The sequence below is a fragment of the Aethalodelphis obliquidens genome, unplaced genomic scaffold (genome assembly GCF_003676395.1).
Source record: "Aethalodelphis obliquidens isolate GAN/ISIS:26980383/991018 unplaced genomic scaffold, ASM367639v1 scaffold41, whole genome shotgun sequence".
Taxonomy (NCBI): domain Eukaryota; kingdom Metazoa; phylum Chordata; class Mammalia; order Artiodactyla; family Delphinidae; genus Aethalodelphis; species Aethalodelphis obliquidens.
This window is the reverse complement of record NW_020837985.1, coordinates 1,714,009-1,732,259: the sequence shown is the minus strand read 5'-3', so window position 1 is coordinate 1,732,259 and position 18,251 is coordinate 1,714,009. Positions and strand designations below refer to the sequence as shown.

The following is an 18,251-nucleotide window of genomic DNA, read 5'->3' as shown; positions in this document are numbered from 1 at the left end:
GAAGCAAGGAACACACGTTCCCACGCAGCCCTCAGAAGGAAGCAACCCTGCCAGCACCAGACTTCCAGTCTCCAGACCGTGGGAGAATAAATTCCTGTCGGTTAAGCCACCCCGTTTGTGGTACTTGATGGCAGCCTCAGGAAACTAAGGCCGACCTCCATTTCCTCTGTGGGTTCCTGGGATCCAAGGATCCTGAGCTCGAATCCAAGGGGAGGGCTCCGGGCTGTAAAGGACGTAGTCAGGATTCCATGACAGGCTGGAAGGTGGTCAAATCTGTAGCTTCCTGAAGACACTGGCTTTTTCTTTGCCTCCCTCCTGGTAAGGCTCCGTTACTGCTCAGTCACTTCTCTAAGTAGCCGAGAAGGTCCTGAGAAGTTCTGGTGTTTTTCTTGTGCAGAGGACCAAGAACAAGAATACCAGACTTCTTAGCCGAAGGCAGCAGCAGATTATCTATATTGTTCGTCATTCTTAACGTCTGGGTGTCAAATGTACCCACATTCCCTAAATGCTCCCGACAATAAGACTGAATATTGGAGTTAAGGAAACAGCTTGCAAAAGAAACGTCTGTGGATGAAACCAGATTCCAGGGTGTCCTTGGGATCTGGTACCACCCAAAAGTGATCCAGCAAATGTCACCGGATCGTAAGAGCTACAGGGATCCTTATAGGTGATGCTGCCAACATCACTCATTTCACGAGGAAAGAAAAAAGGAAGCTCGGGGGAGGAAAAGCGATTGCCCCGGGTCACATGACTGCTCAGCGGCAGAGTCAAAAGCAATAATGATCATGGTTGTGACAACAGTGAGAGCAGCTTAAATATATCTCATGCTTATTATGTGCCAGGCCCAAGGCGAAGTGATATGGCTCATCTCATTTGGTAACCTGGTAACCCGGGAGGTAGGCCCATCTGCAGTGAAGAGATGGGGGTTTAGCGAGATTAAATGGTGTCAGGCAAGTAGTAAGTGGTGGAACCTGGATTCTACTGCGGTCAATCCAACTTTCACTGCTTCTCGCCACACCTGACCCTCCTTGCCCTACGTTCACAGCTGCTCGCTGCAGGGAGTCACGTGGCACAGGAGCGCGCAGGTCTGCTTCAAAGACAGGCTGGCGGTCCCGGGCAGCTGAAGAGGACTACGTGCCTTACCGCTGATCCCATGCAGAGCTACACGCACCCAGGATGTGCACATGGACCACAGCCGGCCTCCCGCTGTGCTCTCTGAACAGGATTTCCCGCAGCAAACTGGGTCTTTCACCGTCTTCGGAAAGGAGGCTGCCTGTGGGTGGATGTCCATGCGAACAGTTCTTAAGACTCCAGGAAAACAAGGCCAAAGGTGGGTAAAGAGCGATTTTTCCTTCTCCCAACCAGGCTGAGGAACGTCAGCTCAGCACAGGACTGTGGTCTCCGCCGTGGAGCAGGGAGGAAACAGCCATGGAGTCAGAGAAAGCTGGATCCAGGGTCAGCCACTTCGGAGCTGTGTGCCGAGGTCAGTTACCTAACCTCCCTGAGCCTCACTTCCACAATTCATCACCAGCCGGCTGCTGGGAGGGCAACAGGCAAGGTGTGCAAAGCATACATGTGCTCCAGAAATATTGCTTCCTTTTTTCCTTGAGGAAAGCCAGGTGCAAAATTACAGCCTTAGGGGTAAGTCAGCTCACCTGTGTGTGTGAGAATTTACACATTTCCTCTCTCTCCTCTCTCTCATGTACAGAAAACTGAACCCTGTCTCTTTAAGTGATTGGCAAAAATTTGCTTTTTATTTTTATTTATTGATTTCTTTTGTTTTCTGAATTTGAAGATGACTAGTTAATGAGATCAGTCAGGCTGCTTGAATTATCTTGCCTATTAATATTACACTCTTATAACGCATATCAAGTATAAATTATTAGAAGAAAAAGAAGCTGATTTTATCACGGTGATTTTTCTATAACAAATAATTTTTAAACAATCCGATTATTGATGAATTATAAAATAGCAACTATGCTGTCAGTTTATTTGAAAGTAATAAAAATATGTAAAAATTTGCTTTTTAGATAAACCTCAATATTAAGGTGGTTCTCCATCTGACAGTTTTTTAAAAATTGAAGTATAGTTGATTTACAGTATTGTGTTTCAGGTGCACAGCAAAGTGATTCAGTTATATATATATATATAAATATTTTTTCAGATTATTTTCCATTATAGGTTATTACAAGATATTCAATATAGTTCCCTGTGCTATATAGTAAATCCTTCCTGCTTTTCTATTTCCTATTTAGTAGTGTGTATCTGTTAATCCCGTACTCCTAATTTATCCCTCTGCCCTCTCTTTCCCCTTTGGTAACCATAAGTTAGATTCCTCTGTCTGTGAGTCTGTTTCTGTTTTGTATATAGATTCATTTGTATCATTTTTAAGATTCCACATATAAGTGATATCATGTAATATTTGTCTTTCTCTGATTCATTAAGTATAATATTCTCTAGGTCCATCCGTGTTGCTGCAAATGGCAATATTTCATTCTTTTTTATGGCTGAGTAGCATTCTATTACATATATATATATATATATATATGTTACATTTTCTTAAGCCAATAGTCTGTTGATGGGCACTTGGGTTGTTACCATGTCTTGGCTATTGTAAATAGCGCTGCTATGAACATTGGGGTGCATGTATCTTTTAGAATTTAGAGTATTCATCTTTTCCAGAGTGGGATTGCTGGAGCGTATGGTAGCTCTATTTTTAGATTTTTAAGGAATGTCTGTACTGTTTTCCATAGTATTTACATACAAATTTATATTGCCACCAACAGTGTAGGAGGGTTCCTTTTTCTCCACACCCGCTCCAGCATTTATTATTTGTAGACTTTTTGACGATGGCCATTCTGATAGGTGTGAGGTGATACCTCATTGTGCTTCTGATTTGCATTTTTCTAATAATTAGCGATGTTGAGCATCTTTTCATGTGCCTGTTGGCCATCTGCATGTCTTCTCTGGAGAAATGTCTATTTAGGTCTTCTGCCCATTTTTTTATTGGGTTGTTTGTTTTCTTGATACTGAGTTGTATGAGCTGTTTGTATGTTTTGGATATTAACTCCTTGTTGGTTGCATCATTTGCAAATATTTTTTCCCACTCAGGTTGTCTTTTGTTGATGGTTTCCTTTGCTGTGCAAGAGCTTTTAAGTTTGATTAAGTCCCATTTATTTATTTTTGCTTTTATTTCTATTGCCTTGGGAGACTGATCTAAGAAAATATTGCTACGATTTTTGTCCAAGAATGTTTTGCCTATATTCTCTTTTAGGAGTTTTATGGTGTCATGTCTTACATTTAGATCTTTAAACCATTTTGAGTTTATTTTTGTGTATGGTAAGAACGTGTGTTCTAACTTCATTGATTTACATGAGGCTGTCCAGCTTTCCCAGCACCACTTGCTGAAGAGACTCTTTTTTCTCCATTGCATATTCTTGCGTCCTTTGTTGAAGATTAATTGACCATAGGTGTGTGGGTTTATTTCTGTGCTCTTCTGTGCCACTGATCTATATGTCTGTTTCTGTGCCAATACCATCATGTTTTGATTACTATAGCTTTGTAGATGGTCTTATCTGGGAGGGTTATGCCTCCAGCTTTGTTTTTTTCCCCTCAGGATTGCTTTGGCAATTCTGGGTCTTTTGTGGTTCCGTGTAAATTTTAGGATTATTTGTTCTAGTTCTGTGAAAAATGTCATGAGTATTTTGATAGGGATTGCATTAAATCTGTGGATTGCTTTGGGTAGTATGGCCATTTTAACAATATTCTTCCAATCTAGGAGCATGGGATATCTTTCCATTTCTTTGAATTATCTTCAATTTCTTTTATGACAATGTGTTTTTCCCTGTCTTATGGGGATGAACATGTATAATCCTCCAGCCGTATGCATTAATAATGATAAATAAATGCAGAACAAGGCCATTAAAAAAACAAAACAAAAAACCCCACAGAAAACATATTGCAAAGCCAAAGGGTGACCTGGAGAGGGGGAGACAAAGCCACTTCTTTTTGGCTTTTTCAGTGATTCCAGATGTCTGTGGATGGCTCTGGGCCCCAGTAGCACCCTTGGAACTGCTGGACTTCAATTCTCCTCTGACCTCTCCCAGGCTACGTAGCGGTGGGCAGGACTTGGGCTGTGGGAGCTGGCGGCACTCTCAAAGTGAGGCTGGGAAGATGCAGGACACCAAGGGCACACAGCCTGGCCCCATTGCCTTCCCCTTGGGCAGCAGGTCCCAGCTGCAGGTCGCTTCTACAGAAGACCCTGCTCCCAGACACCCTCAGTTCACCTTTTTAAACGTATGTCTACAGAGTTCACTGCTGACCCCCGCCCTGCACTGAGTCTGGCTCACTGAGGAAACTCAAATGTTCATTAGTGAATGAAAAACAAGAAGAGAGCACAGTGCTGTTAGAGGCGGCTGGTTACACAAGACTGATGACAAAGTTCACATTTCAGGTGTTTTTTTTTGTTTGTTTTAAAGAGTATTACAGTGATTTTGACTATGTGGCCTCTTGCTAAGCCCCTGGGCTTCTACCTGGAATCCTACCACTTGGTCAGGGACATTCCGCATGGTAGAGAACCAACTGCCCGATGGGTCACTTAATCCCAGAGCACTGGTTCTTAGCTTTGGGGGAAACTGCAAAGTCACTGGGCCCCTTTTCTTATGGCCACTGTTCGAACGTTTCCACCAAGTGGATGTCCTGCCTCTCCCTGAACACTGTCCAGGACAGGGAACCCACTGGCTCCCACAGCTGTCCCTTTCTATCTTGGCGACACCTTGGAATGTTAAAAAGTACTACCTAATTCTTCAGCAAAATCTGTTTCCCTATTACTTTACCTTTGGGGAAGCATGAGACAATTAGAATTCTTTTCTCATGTGCTAGCTTTCTGTTCCTATTTCTCTTTACTTTTCCCTGTAGGGATTTCCCTTAGGCCCTGTGAACTTGAGAGAGAATAACACCGCAGTCCATGAGATAGAAAAGCAAGCACTGTGATTGTAATTTATTCAGTCTTATCTCAGTCATATTTCTGAGTCCAACTTTCTTTTATTGGGAAGGGGCATGGTCTAATTTGAATTAGAACTGAGAAAGGAAAGCATAGTGACACAGAGAAAGAATAGGTAATTTCTCAGCGGATGAGGAGAACTTCACACTATCCTACATCATGTCAACTCTGCACATCTGGCACTTCCTTGAAGTGTGAACTCAGACAAGTCATAGCCACGATAGTCACCTTTTAGGTTCCCTGAGGCACCAAGTTCCCTCCTGTCTCAGGGTCTTTGGGTATGTGCTTTCTTCTGCCTGGACTGTTTCTCTGCCCAGCCAACTCCTACTTAACCTTTTGCATTTCAATTCATCCACTGCTTGTTTAGAGAAACCTTGCCCAACCCCCTAAACCAGGTCAAATTGCCCTAATCTATATTCTCACAGTTCCATGTGCCTTTCTTTCAAAAAATCTTGTCACCTGGCAAAATTTCTTTTTTTTAAAGAAGATTTTATTAATTAATTTATTTAATTAGGAAATTTAGGAGTTTATTAATTAATTTATTTTTGCTGTGTTGGGTCTTCGTTTCTGTGCGAGGGTTTTCTCTAGTTGTGGCAAGTGGGGGCCACTCTTCATCGTGGTGCGCGGGCCTGTCACTATCGAGGCCTCTCTTGTTGCAGAGCACAGGCTCCAGACGTGCAGGCTCAGTAGTTGTGGCTCACGGGCCTAGTTGCTCCACGGCGTGTGGGATCTTCCCGGACCGGGGCTTGAACCCGTGTCCCCTGCATTGGCAGGCAGATTCTCAACAACTGCGCCACCAAGGAAGCTCAACATTTCCTTTATGTTTGATGGAAGATTATTTGGTCAAAGACTATGGGCTCCATGAGGGCAGGGACATGCTGGGCACTGCTGCCTTCCAGAGCCTGGCACACTGCAGGCTTTCCACAAATACTGATGGATGAATGAGCCAAGGCAGTTACTATGAGCATCTCTGGACTAGTTGCTCCTACTCCTTGGGGCTAGCATCCTTCCTCTGAAAAATGAGGGGCTTCAATTTCATTACGTTCCTAAGTCACTACAAGCTGCCTAAAGCACAATGGAAATTCCTAGTGTGAGAAACTCCAGAATTAGGTAAAAGGAAGTCATAGCAGTTAACCCTCCATGAGGTACCAGGGCAGCGAGGCTAAGGTACAGTCCCTGAGAAGTATCACCCAGTAAATAGCTAGTGATCGATTCTCCAACAGACCTTTCCCTCAATCTGCCCACGCACAGGGAAAGCAGTTTGTCCCCAGTTCCTCTCCCCTGATGGCTGTCATCTGATGGGACTAGTGAGTGATAGAAAAAAAAAAAAATGGGGAGAAGCAAAGGACTGAGGTACCAGATCCCGGATAACTGGAAGCCAACTATCTTTGTTAATTCTCAGGTTGGTTCGATAAACTGCTGTTAAGCATCTGTTCTGAATCAGGCGCTGGGGGATTCAGAGATTAATGGCCTACGCTGCCTGCCTTTAAGGGTCTGATTGGGGAGAGACAGGGAAATAGTTAATTACGACATTTTCATTTATCCATCCATTCATTCACATATCTGTATTTGGACGGCTAATCTGAACAGATGATGGGGGTATACCTATCCTAGATCTTAAATTGTAGCCAGGATCCAATGTTGGCAGCCTTGAATATTTTAAGCAAGCTGAACTATGGAAAATATTTTTTTTCTGACATTTCACAGATTTCCCTCTTCCCCAAAGCCATCCCTAATTCTCAGGAGATGGAAATTGTCAGAAATCAGGAGGCAGCAAAGTAGTGAATAGTTGTGTATTAGTTCCCACTCCACATAGAATTAAGAAATGACCATGTCCTATTGGTCCAGTCTGGGCGGTGATGGCGGTGCCACTGTTGGCAAGGTGGTGGGCCACGGCGGTTGGGTCAGGCAGTGACCTGACAGATGAGAGGGGGCCTCCAGGCTCCACCAGCCGCTAGCTGAGGAACCCAGGGCAAGCATCTCTGAGCCTCCGTTTGGCCCTCTGTAAAATGGGGAACGAGCCGTACCTCTCTCAGAAGGTTGTCATGAAGTGTAAATGACTTAATAGATGTGCTGGGAAGAATGCTGAACACATGGCATATACAAATAAATGGAAATTCTTCGTGGTAGCAGAGCCAGGCAATTTCGTTTGGCCAACCATCAAGGCATATGTCTGACATTCTCTGGCTCAAGTATTCTGACTCATTTTTAGGAAAGGAGGAGTTTATTTTTTGGCCTCTTACCAGGACAGATCTCTCAGTGGATGGCTCGATAATTGTTTGGACCCAGAGACTGAATCAAGATGCCCCAATTCAAGGCTTGGGAAGGATTCCTTATCTTTGTGTCTAATCTCAGGGCCAGGGTGAGCCTGGACATTCAAATACTGTCCTGAGCCTTGCTAAGCTTCAGCCAGAGGAATTGGTCGGGGTGGGTACGCTTCGCTCCCACAGAGGAAATCCCATCCTAGAATCAGCGCCCGGCTGCTTACCCAAGTTTTTTCTCACTCTCTCTCTCTCTCTCATATGTGCATCACATAACACCTTTCATGAAATCAAAACCATGCATCATTCCCAGGATTATTCTATGTGTGGCAACTGCACTCAACTGCAGGTTCCTAAATAAATATGTTTAAATAAAGACATCACTGAATATTTATGAATTTCAAGAGACCCATGTGTTTGGTTCATAAAAGCTGTGAAGTATTTGGAGAGGTTTTTTTCCCCTCGAGGTTGGAAGCTTCTTTGAAGGGGTGCCTCTGTCGGGACTTGGGAGAACTTTTGGCTGCCGCCGCCGGCACAGAGACGGCGGCCCCTTTCTCAATTCAGTGGCACCTGAAAAATATCAGGAGGCCCATTAGGGATATCGGACGTCACAGGTGTTGAGCAGATCTTAGCATGTTGTTTAGGAATGTTTTCTGGCACACACTTGCGGCGTTCGCCATAAATGAACATAAAAGAGCGGCTCCTGGGTGTTCCTGGTTTTTGGGGGGACTTGACTAGTTCCTGCATCTCTGAATTATTTGATGTTAATTCAAAAGTCAACTCTAAAAACCCTAGGTATCTGCCGCCACAGGAGCGGGTCAGGGGTGGGAGGTGCTATCAATCAGAAATGGGGAATTTCTGTCAGAAATAAAGAGGCAGAAACGGCAGTAGGAAGAACGAAGGCTCCGGAGTGAAACCGAGGTGCTGCCTGGGAGAATGTGGATAAGTCCCTTGGTTTCTGAGTCTCAGTTTCTGGTTTTATAAAAATATAGAGAAGCTTACCTCTCAGGGCCGCTAGGAAAATTGAATGAGACCATCTGCGGCCACAGTGCCCAGCTCAGTCTCTGAACTCAGGAGGCCTGGCTTCCTTCCTTCCTTCCTTCCTTCCTTCCTTCCTTCCTTCCTTCCTTCCTTCCTTCCTTCCTCCCTCCCTCCCTCCCTCCCTCCCTCCCTTCCTCCCTTCCTCCCTTCCTCCCTCCCTCCCCAAAGCTTCTCTTTATGGTTTCAGCATTTCTTCCCCCTTCTCATTCTCTTGGGCCTCAGGTGGGGGTCAAGCACAGTGGCAACCAACTCAGATGGGCGCCGTCAACTGTTGGTGTTGGTATAGTTTGGGAGAGAAAAGATGGGGACAGGTGGCCTTGGGGGCCTCTGGGGGGCTCCCATCCCTAGATACCTCCCACTCAGCGATGTGCACCCAGAGCTCACTCTGGACACAGGAACAATTAGCATCCTTATATCCAAATTGAGCAAACACAACTGGTTCAGAATAACTTTTGCCTGCTGTGGAAAGCCATCAGGTTTTCTTTTAGTTTGCCTCTTCTCAACTTTCTGGCTATGCCAAACCTCTTTTGGTTCCTCAGCTGCACCATTCCTTTTCTTGTCTCTGGACCCTTGCTTGGCTCTTCCTTCCACTTGAAACACTCTTTTCCTTGTCTGTGCACTTGGCTAGCTCCTGAGTCAGCTGTCCCTTCCTCCAGGAAGCCTTCCCTGACTTCCAGCCTGGGTGCCCCTCCTGCGTGCATGTCTCCATCATGCCGCGGAGCACCCTGGTGAATAAAGGAAGAGCAATTTCCCTTCTTGTTGGTCTGACTGAGCTCTAGGTGAAGGAGGACTCTATCTTCTTCATCCTGTCCTCTCTAGTGCCTAGCACATTAGCCCACATACAGTAGGCGCTCAGGACGTATTTGTTGAATTGAATTGAACCCAACTGTCTACTGTGTGGTAGGTGGAAAAAGCAATCACGTAGACTTACGTTTATGCATCAGAACAATCTGGGATGGAAGATGGGGCAAACTAGGAGCTTTCAGGCAGAATCTGATTGGACAAAAAAAAAAAAATTGCTCCTTCATTTCAACAAGGGGGATATGGGCTGGTTTGGTAGGGTCCTTTTTTAAAACTGAATTTGTTACAAATTGCTTCTGTTTTATGTTTTGGTTTTTTGGCCAGTGAGGCATGTGGGATCTCAGCTCGCCGACCAGGGATCGAACCCGCACCCCCTGCATTGGAAGGCAAAGTCTTAACCACTGGCCTGCCAGGGTAGTCCCTGGTAGATTCTTATAAGAAACAAGAAAATGGCTAGAGGGAGGTTGAAGCCGTTGTAGCCGGGTGGAGGCGGGTGGTTGGTGCGATGCGTAATGCCCTTTAACCCCTCCTATCACTAGCTCACCTCCCTCACCTGCAACCCATTACCACTTCCTCCTGCAAAGTTGGAGGAGAAAGACTTGATGGCATTCTGTGATTGGCTGCTCATTAAATTGCTCTTAATAGCTGATGGAACCGGCTAAAATAAGGTTTCTAGAGGACTTTATTTATTTGCCAGGTGCCTCGTTTTATTACTGAATAAATGAATTAATGAGGGGCATGGCTGGCCAAAGTTGTCCGAGTTCATAAATAAAAAGGTATGGTAGTTTCCAGGGCTCCCTTGGGGACCTTATCAATCATTCTAGAGGTTTTTACCTTTCACTATGTTTAAAGATGACATGGTGGTGGCGTGGGGCTTCCATTGCCTTTTAAGTGACCTCTGGAGAAGCCAAGCCGGGCAGATTGTAAATTGTAAATCGTGCATCTCCCTCCTGGTTCTAAGCTGCCCTTGGAATACTTCGGCTTTGGCCAAGGTAGACCTTTCCCTCCTGTATCCCTCTCTCTGCCATCCCCCCCACCCCGCCCCCTTTTCTAAACATACCATCAAGAAAGCTGCCATGCTTCAGGCCCTGACTTGCACAGACCTCTGGTGAAGCATAAACACCAAGGGCTTGGGTGGCACGTCCCGTTTTGCGGATGACATGGCCATTAGTGACCATGGTAACCTCCCTTCCCAGGCTTTTGTGGCTCCACAGACCTAATTTACACCAGTCTCCTCCAGATTTGAAGGGGCTCTGGGGACCCCATCAGCACAGCAACAAGCGGGGTTACTTAATGAGACATACGTGGGCGCACCTTCCTTTAGCCGCGGCGAGGTAAATACCAGGTACTTTCAAAACCTTTCAGGTTAAAGGAAACAATCCCAAATTTTTATTCAGTAAACGTAGACACTTATTCTTTAAAAAATCCAAAAAGAAAAGAAAAAGACATATCCTTTCATGTTTGTCTCTCACACCAGTGAACACAAAACAGGCCTTGTGTTGTGTTATCTTGTTACTAGACTTTAGAACGGATGGAGCCCCCAAAGACCACAGGCAGTGATGCTGTCACCTATCAGCTCTACCTTGCAAATAAAAACATAAAATCTAGCAACACCTATTCTTCTTCCTTTGTCTTAAAAGAGCTTGAAAGAAGAACCCATGATCTGTGTCCATATCTCTGTACCCAACACCTGTATCGACTCTGCCAATAGAAAGAAAGAAACCCAGCCTCCTGCCCTGGCTCCCGGGGGGACAGGTGGCGTTACCTGTCTAGGCCTGGCTGGCCTCAGCAGGGACGCTGTCGGAGTCCGAGTCGGCCAGTTCCGCCGCACCTTCTGCTGCCGTCTGACTCCAGCTGTCCGACCTGTCTGAGACGGCGTCCTCCTCTCCGACCGTCACCTCCACCCAATCCACGATGCCCGATTCCTCATTCTCGTCGCTGCCCTGGCCGTCCCGACTGTTGCCCTCTGATCTGTCCGAGGTGGCCTCCGAGGGCTTTGCCAGCAAACCGTCTCTTGCTTGCTCGCCGCCTGCTTTCATCCTGGGGCCCAGCTTCTCCAAGTCCTCTTTGCAGAGCTTTTTGGGGTCCTTGTGATACTGCGGACCGCCCTCGCTCCCGTTCTTCGAGCTCTCGGCGATGACGGCTTTTGCTGCCCTCCTCGACGGGGCGTCGTAGCCATGATCATCCGCCACGTGCCGCTGCTGGTACCGCTCCAGCCACTTTAAGGTTCCAGTTTTTAGCAAGCATCTGTTCTCCTTGAACCAACGCACGATTTCAGTTCGGACCAGGCCGGTCTTTGCCGCCAGCTGGTCATACTCCTGGGGGGTTGGCCACTGGGTTCTTGCAAACGTGCTCCTCAGGAGATGAACCTGTTCTTGATTTTTTGTAATTGCTGGTGAAGGGCTGGGCAAAGAACCGGGCACCTGGGCGCTGGAGAACTGGTCGAGTCGAGACAGAGCACCATTGGGGGCCACCGAGTCTGGGCCTTTCTTGCTGGACCCCATGGAATCCAGGACGGCCTGTTCCATGCTGTCCCGAAGCTTCCGCCTCTCCAAGAACCAGGAGTCGATCTCTCTCCTGCTCAGCTTGGTCTCCACTCTTAGCCTGTCCAGTTCTGCTTGGGTCGGGAAAGAGCTTTTCAGAAAGCTGTCTTCCAGGATTTTCACCTGACCTTGGCTTTTCTCTTTGAACTTCTGCGGGGCAAAGTCTGGGTACGCGTGGTGAGTGCGGCCGTGTCGGGAAGCTGCGATGGCCAGCTGGTCTTTGGCAAGGGATTCGCTGGTGATGTGGACGATGCCCCTTTGACACCGATACCGGTGGTCGCTGAACCACTTCTTGATCTCGCTCCTGGCGAGGCCGGTCACCTCGATGAGCCGGTAGACCTCAGCATCGTCGGGGAACTGGCTCTGGAGGAAGCTCGCCTTGAGGTGTGCGATCTGCTCCTTCGTCTTCTTGCGGTCGCTGGCCGGGGTCAGCGAAGGGTTGGCTACCTTGGGCGGAGGCTCTGGCACTTGAGCGATGTGCGGGCGCTTGGGCTCGGGGGCAGCTTGGGGAGTCGCCAGAGGTCTCTTCTGGCCGTGGTTGGTCACTCCGGCCACGGTGAGCGTGATGGGGGAGCAAGAGACGGTCGTCGGCCCGCTGGTCACCTGAGTCAGCACGAGGCTGGTCTGGCCGAGGATCTGGCACGGAAGCGCTGTCTGGAGGATGGGCTGTGACATCTTGGTGGGGGCCAACTGGGCAGGCAGCACAGTGATCGTTGGGGGCACCGACTGGATGGTGCCATTAAACATCTTCTTCCGGGCCTCTTCCACCTCCTCCGGGGACCAGCTGATGCCATGCTTTAAGCGCTGGGTGGCAAACCAGATTCTGATGTGCTCTTCCGGGTGTTTGGAAGCAGCTGTGAGCCAGGACAGCTCAGCCTGCGTTGGGTAAGGGAACTTGTTGAAGGAGTTGATCATGGTGGCGTTGGTGTCCAGGGCAGAGTTGTATTTGGTAGTGTTCAGCGGCACGGGGACCTTGGGGACAAGGTTGATATTTGGTGGGAGCTGGACAGAAGGCATAACGTGTCCTAAGGTGTCCTGGAGGAGCTCCACGCCCCCAAGTCTTGAGAGGATCTCGGCTGCGTCTGTCACCAGGCGGGTGGTCCCTTCCACGTGGTTCTCGGGGGCGGCCTCCTCTGGCTTCTTGGGCACCTTCTTGGCATCGGCTTTCGGTTTCCCTGGCTTCATGATGGGGGTTTTACTCACCGAGATCCCGGGGTCATTGTCGCCGCTCCCGGGGCCGCTGGTGGTGAGGGACACGGTGTGGTTCGTGGCGTCGATGGACTGCTCCAGGACGGTCTGATTGTTGCGCTTGATGAGCTTCAGCTTGAAGTTGGTCTCCCCGGGGTGGAACTTGGAGTTGTGGTCAGACAAGGAGTCGTACTTTTTGGTTGTGAAGTTACATTCGGCACACACGTAGAGCGGGTTGAGAATCACGTTGGGGTGCTGCGTGTCAACGTGCTCCGTGAACTCGTTCAGGTTTTGCGTGGAGTAGGGGCAGTATTTGCATTCATAACCACCTTGGAGTTTTTTGGATTGATTCTCCCCTGTAGACTTCACCTCTATCACTTCATTTTCTTTGGAAGAGTTTTCAGGTTCTGCTGCCCAAGCGTCCTTGGCCATTTCGGGCTGTGGCGTGCCGATTCCTTTCTCTTTGGCCCTGTCTCCTTCCTCGGGCACGTCTTGTTCTACTACTTGTGATGTCCGAACCATGCACGGGGTTGTGGATTTTCGTTTGCTTGCCATGCTGTCTGTCTGTGTGCAATGGCTTATTGGGGGGACGGGGGCGGGTAGGGAAGGGGCAGTGAAAGTTTTGGAACTACTAAGATAAAAGGCTTTTGGCTTTATGCCCCGCTCCAATGGCTTTGGCTTCACTTGAACGCTGAAGTCTGGTGCTTGAGTTTCCAGAATGATTTCAGTGCAGAAGATTGTAACTGTTCCAATGGCTAAACACAAGAGGCAGCATCATACCTGTGGGACAAGAACAAAGAGAGTGTCAGTGTTTCCTCACAGGGCAAAAGGAACTAGCATTTCTTTCTAAGTTGCTCCCATGACCCAGCCCAACTGGCACCCAAAGCAAATACCCAGGTGTGCACAGATGGTGTGAGAGTGGGTACTCCTAAACGTGAAAGATCACATTTTTCTTCTCTTCCATTCTCTGGGAAGGGCAGTGGGGACGGGCCCAGAGCAAGCAAATGAGGATGCAGGTCACTCATTCATGTTTAGAGACCAAGGGATACAGAAAAGCAACAAGGGCACTGAGATCTTATGAAGTGGTGGGTAGGGTGCTGGAGGGCACCTTGCAGTGAGTGTTGGCTGGGTTCGCAAGCCGCTTTTATGGACGGTACATCAGAAGCAAGATGCTTGCCTGGGGCTGGCGAGTGGAATTTATATAGGAGTTAGAAGATGGATATGAATGTTTCGTTTATTAACATAAAGGTAAAATCACTATAGAAAATCCAGAAAAGGCATCAAAGTATAAAAAAGAAAAACATCGCCCCAAATATCGTAGTTCCTTCATTTCACTTGAACATTTCCCATTTTCACAAACTTTGAGCAAAAGCATGATTAAGAAATGGCTGCATGACATTACATTGTAGGGATATACCATACATGATGTAATTAGCCATTGGACTTTTGTTGGACATTTATTCCTAATTTTTGGCTCTTCTGACAACATTGTAGTCAATACCCTTAGTCCTTATTTCTGAAGTGAAAGCACTGGGTCAAAGGAGGTCAACATTTTACATTCTCTTGACTCATATGGCCAAGTTTTTGCATCATTTGGCCTTTTCGCAGGCAGTGAATGAGTGCCCGACTCACCACTTAGCTTACATGAAATATTACCATGAAAAAGCCTGGCCAATTAGATACGGGAAAACTGCTTTAATATGCTTTGGTGCTTCTGTTGATTGCTAATAAGGGTGAACAGTTTTCAAAGATTCACTTGCCATTTGTATTCTTTTGTGAATTGTGGATTTATGCCATTTTAAAAAAACATACTTTATTATTATTTTTTAAAATCAATTAATTAATTATTTTGGCTGTGCCGGGTCTTAGTTGTGGCACGTGGGATCTTTAGTTGTGGCATGCGGACTTCTTAGTTGCAGCATGCATGCGGGATCTAGTTCCCTGACCAGGGATCGAACCCAGGGCCCCTGAATTGGGAGCGCAGGGTCTTACCCACTGGATCACCAGGAAAGTCCCTATGTCATTTTTATATTGTGATGCCCAGTGGTTTTATTATTAATTTATGAGTTCTCTCTATATTAAAAACATTAGTACCTTTCTATATTTGTTGCAAAAATTTTCCAGTCTGTCATTTACCTTTTAGTTTTGCATATGGTATTTTTTCATGTTTTACAGGGAGAAATTTTTCATTTTTAAACGGCAAATTTATCAGTCTTTTCCTCTTGTGGTTTCTTTCATTGTGATTTTACATTTAGAAGGTGATTCCCTGCTTTGATAGCTGAGACCTATTATTCTATGTTTTCTTAGAGTGTTTTGGCTTTATTTTATTTTATTTTTTTTGCGTTATGCAGGCCTCTCACTGTTGTGGCCTCTCCCATTGCGGAGCACAGGCTCCGGATGCGCAGGCTCAGCGGCCATGGCTCATGGGCCCAGCTGCTCCGCGGCATGTGGGATTTTCCCAGACCGGGGCACGAACCCGTGTCCCCTGCATCGGCAGGCGGACTCTCAACCACTGCGCCACCAGGGAAGCGCTTGGCTTTATTTTTTACATATAACTTGTCTGGACTTGAACCGAACTGATCTTGGGGTAAGCTGTGAGATACAATTCTAACCATTTTTCTTGAAAGTTACCAATTATCTCAATAACATGTATAGTGTTATTTATTTCTCACTAATTTGTGAAGCCACCTTGGCTGTACATTAAATTTTTCTATATACTAGGGTGTTTCTGGATTATCTGTTCTCTACCTCTTCTCTAGCTCTTGAGCCTTACAACTTATGCTTCACTTAAATTTTTTTTTGTAGATTAGAGCATGTTTTAACATCTGGTAGAGTGAGTTTCTCTTTATCATTCTTCTTTTGCCAAATAAGTCTGGGTTATTCTGATCACCTATTAATGTAAATCAGTTCTCATGAATCAGAATCATCTGCAAAATAAAATTCTGTTAGAATGTTGATTGGAATTGCATTAAACAAATATTAATTTAGGAGTACAGGAACAATTTGCTTATTATAAGGTAGGTTATGTTAACAGAACCCCCACAGGGGAAGTGATGGGCTCGACCACGCTGAGTATCTAAATGCACGGGCTTCCATAGAGGATGGCCTTTCATTGTGTGTTTGGAAACAGGGGTAGCCGACATGACATCCGGGGGAAAGGGGATGGAGGGGATAGCATATCCTCTCCCGTCCTTCCCACTGGCCTGGGTTTGAGTTCCACTGAAGAGAGGGCTCAAGGAAGAATTAATGGACTTATTTTCAAGAGCAACCCTCTGGGACTTGGGGCCCCACTTATCTGCTTAGGGGGTCAGGTGACAAACCTGTGCAGGACTCGGGGGAGGGGCATCCCTCCCCTGTGAACCCAGAAACGGCCACTCTGAGGCATTTTCATGCTGGGCAATTTCTTTCTTTCTTTCTTTTTTTAAACACCTTTATTGGAGTATAATTGCTTTACAATTGTGTGTTAGTTTCTGCTTTATAACAAAGTGATGCTGGGCAATTTCATCAGCAGTGGGTGAGGGTCCCTCAGGGCACTGGTGAGGACAGGAGATGGGCACAGCAGAGCAGAGGGGAGCTGTGTCTTTTTGCTGACAACACCCAAATTCACATGTTTAGCTGAACATCAGACTCTTGATTTTCCCCCTCAAACATGGGTCCTGCCCACCCCCCAACCATGTCTACAGCTCTTCATCTCCATCTCTATGGCACACTCAGGCCAAAATCCTCTTCACCTCACCCCCAAATTAGTCCATCAGCGATCCTGTTGACTCTGTCTTCAAAAGAAACCCAGTATCGGACCCCTTCCATCTCCCGTCTGGAAGCCTCCACAGGCCTCCTGCTTACTTCCTCTCTAGAGCAGCACAGGGATTTTCTTTCTGCTTCTTGATGGGCTTTATTTATGGTTTGAAATTCATTTTGGTACTGAAAAGCAATTAAATGTTATTTTTAATCTCTAAAGGTTTTTAAAAAATCGAAGTATAGTTGGTGTATAATATTACATAAATTACAGGTATACAATGTAGTGATTCACAGTTTTTAAAAGTTATACTCCAGGGGGCTTCCCTGGTGGCGCAGTGGTTGAGAGTCCGCCTGCCGATGCAGGGGACACGGGTTCGTGCCCCGGTCTGGGAAGATCCCACATGCCGTGGAGTGGCTGGGCCCGTGAGCCATGGCCGCTGAGCCTGTGCGTCCATCCGCAACGGGAGAGGCCACAGCAGTGAGAGGCCTGCGTACTGCACACACACACACAAAAAACTTGTAAAAAAAAGTTATACTCCATTTATAGTACTACAAAATATTTGCTGTATTCCTCATGGCGTACAATATATCCTTGTAGCTTATTTTATGACTAACAGTTTGTACCTCTTAATCGTCTCCTCCTATCTCGCCCCTCCCCCTTCCCTCTCCCCACTGGTAACCACTGGTTTGTTCTCTGTATCTGTGAGTCTGCTTCTTTTTCGTTATACTCACTAGTTTGTTGTACTTTTTAGATTCTACATATAAGTGATTTGTGTTTGTCTTTCTCTGTCTGGCTTACTTCACTGAGCATAATTCCCTCCAAATCCATCCATGGTGTTGCAAATGGTAAAATTTCATTCTTTTTAAGGCTGAGTAGTATTCCATTGTGTGTGTGTGTGTGTGTGTGTGTGTGTGTGTGTGTGTGTATCACATCTTCTTTATACATTTATCTGTTGATGGACACATAGGTTGCTTCCATATCTTGGCTATTGTAAATAATGCTGCTATGAACACTGGGGTGCATATATCTTTTCAAATTAGTACTTTTTTTTTTTTTTTTTTTTACAAAATATACCCAGGAGTGGAATTGCTGGGTCCTATGGTAGTTCTATTTTTAGTTTTTGAGAAACATCCATACTGTTCTCCACAGTGGCTGCACCAATTTACATTCCCACCAACAGTGCATGAGGGTTCCCTCTTCTTCATATCCCTGCCAACATTTGTTATTTGTATTCTTTTTGATGATAGTCATGCAGAGGGAGATTTTAAGGTAGGAATCAGTTCAGGACACTGTTCTGCATGAAGCCCTCTCTTAGGTCCCATCAGAGTGAACTCCAACCCCGGCCCGTTCTAGTCCCTGCTCCCCTCCCCACTTGCCCCTATCACTCTGGCTGCTGGAACAGGTGTATCCCTTCCATCACAGGGCCTTTGCCAGGAAGTCCACCCCTAGAGCTCCTCGGTTTTCACGGCTCCATGTGAAAATCACCCTTCCACAGAGAGGCCTTTCCTGACCACCATTCCATGTAAAATACTGCCTCTCCCAGTTCCCCAGTCACTCTCTCCCTGCTTTGCTTTCTTCATAGCAATATGTATATATATATATATATATATATATATATATAGTCATTGAGATATAATTGATTTACAATGTTGTGTTAGTTTCAGGTGTACAGCAAA

At 46.4% G+C, this 18,251-nt stretch overlaps 2 protein-coding genes across 3 annotated transcripts in view; one reads left to right on the top strand and one right to left on the bottom strand.

Annotated features, from left to right (window-relative positions):
* ZHX2 (zinc fingers and homeoboxes 2) overlaps positions 1–18,251 on the bottom strand; it is a 173,061-nt gene that overhangs the window by 2,388 nt on the left and 152,422 nt on the right. The window contains exon 4 of the mRNA XM_027132354.1: positions 10,871–13,616. Within this exon, the coding sequence (XP_026988155.1) occupies positions 10,875–13,391 (2,517 nt within the window). The 5' untranslated portion in view covers positions 13,392–13,616 and the 3' untranslated portion in view covers positions 10,871–10,874. The remainder of the gene's footprint in view (positions 1–10,870; positions 13,617–18,251) is intronic.
* Positions 1–18,251, top strand: part of DERL1 (derlin 1) — a 113,520-nt gene that overhangs the window by 64,526 nt on the left and 30,743 nt on the right. For both annotated transcript variants that reach the window (XM_027132357.1, XM_027132355.1), the window contains exon 8: positions 1,366–1,483. In XM_027132357.1, the coding sequence (XP_026988158.1) occupies positions 1,366–1,483 (118 nt within the window). The remainder of the gene's footprint in view (positions 1–1,365; positions 1,484–18,251) is intronic.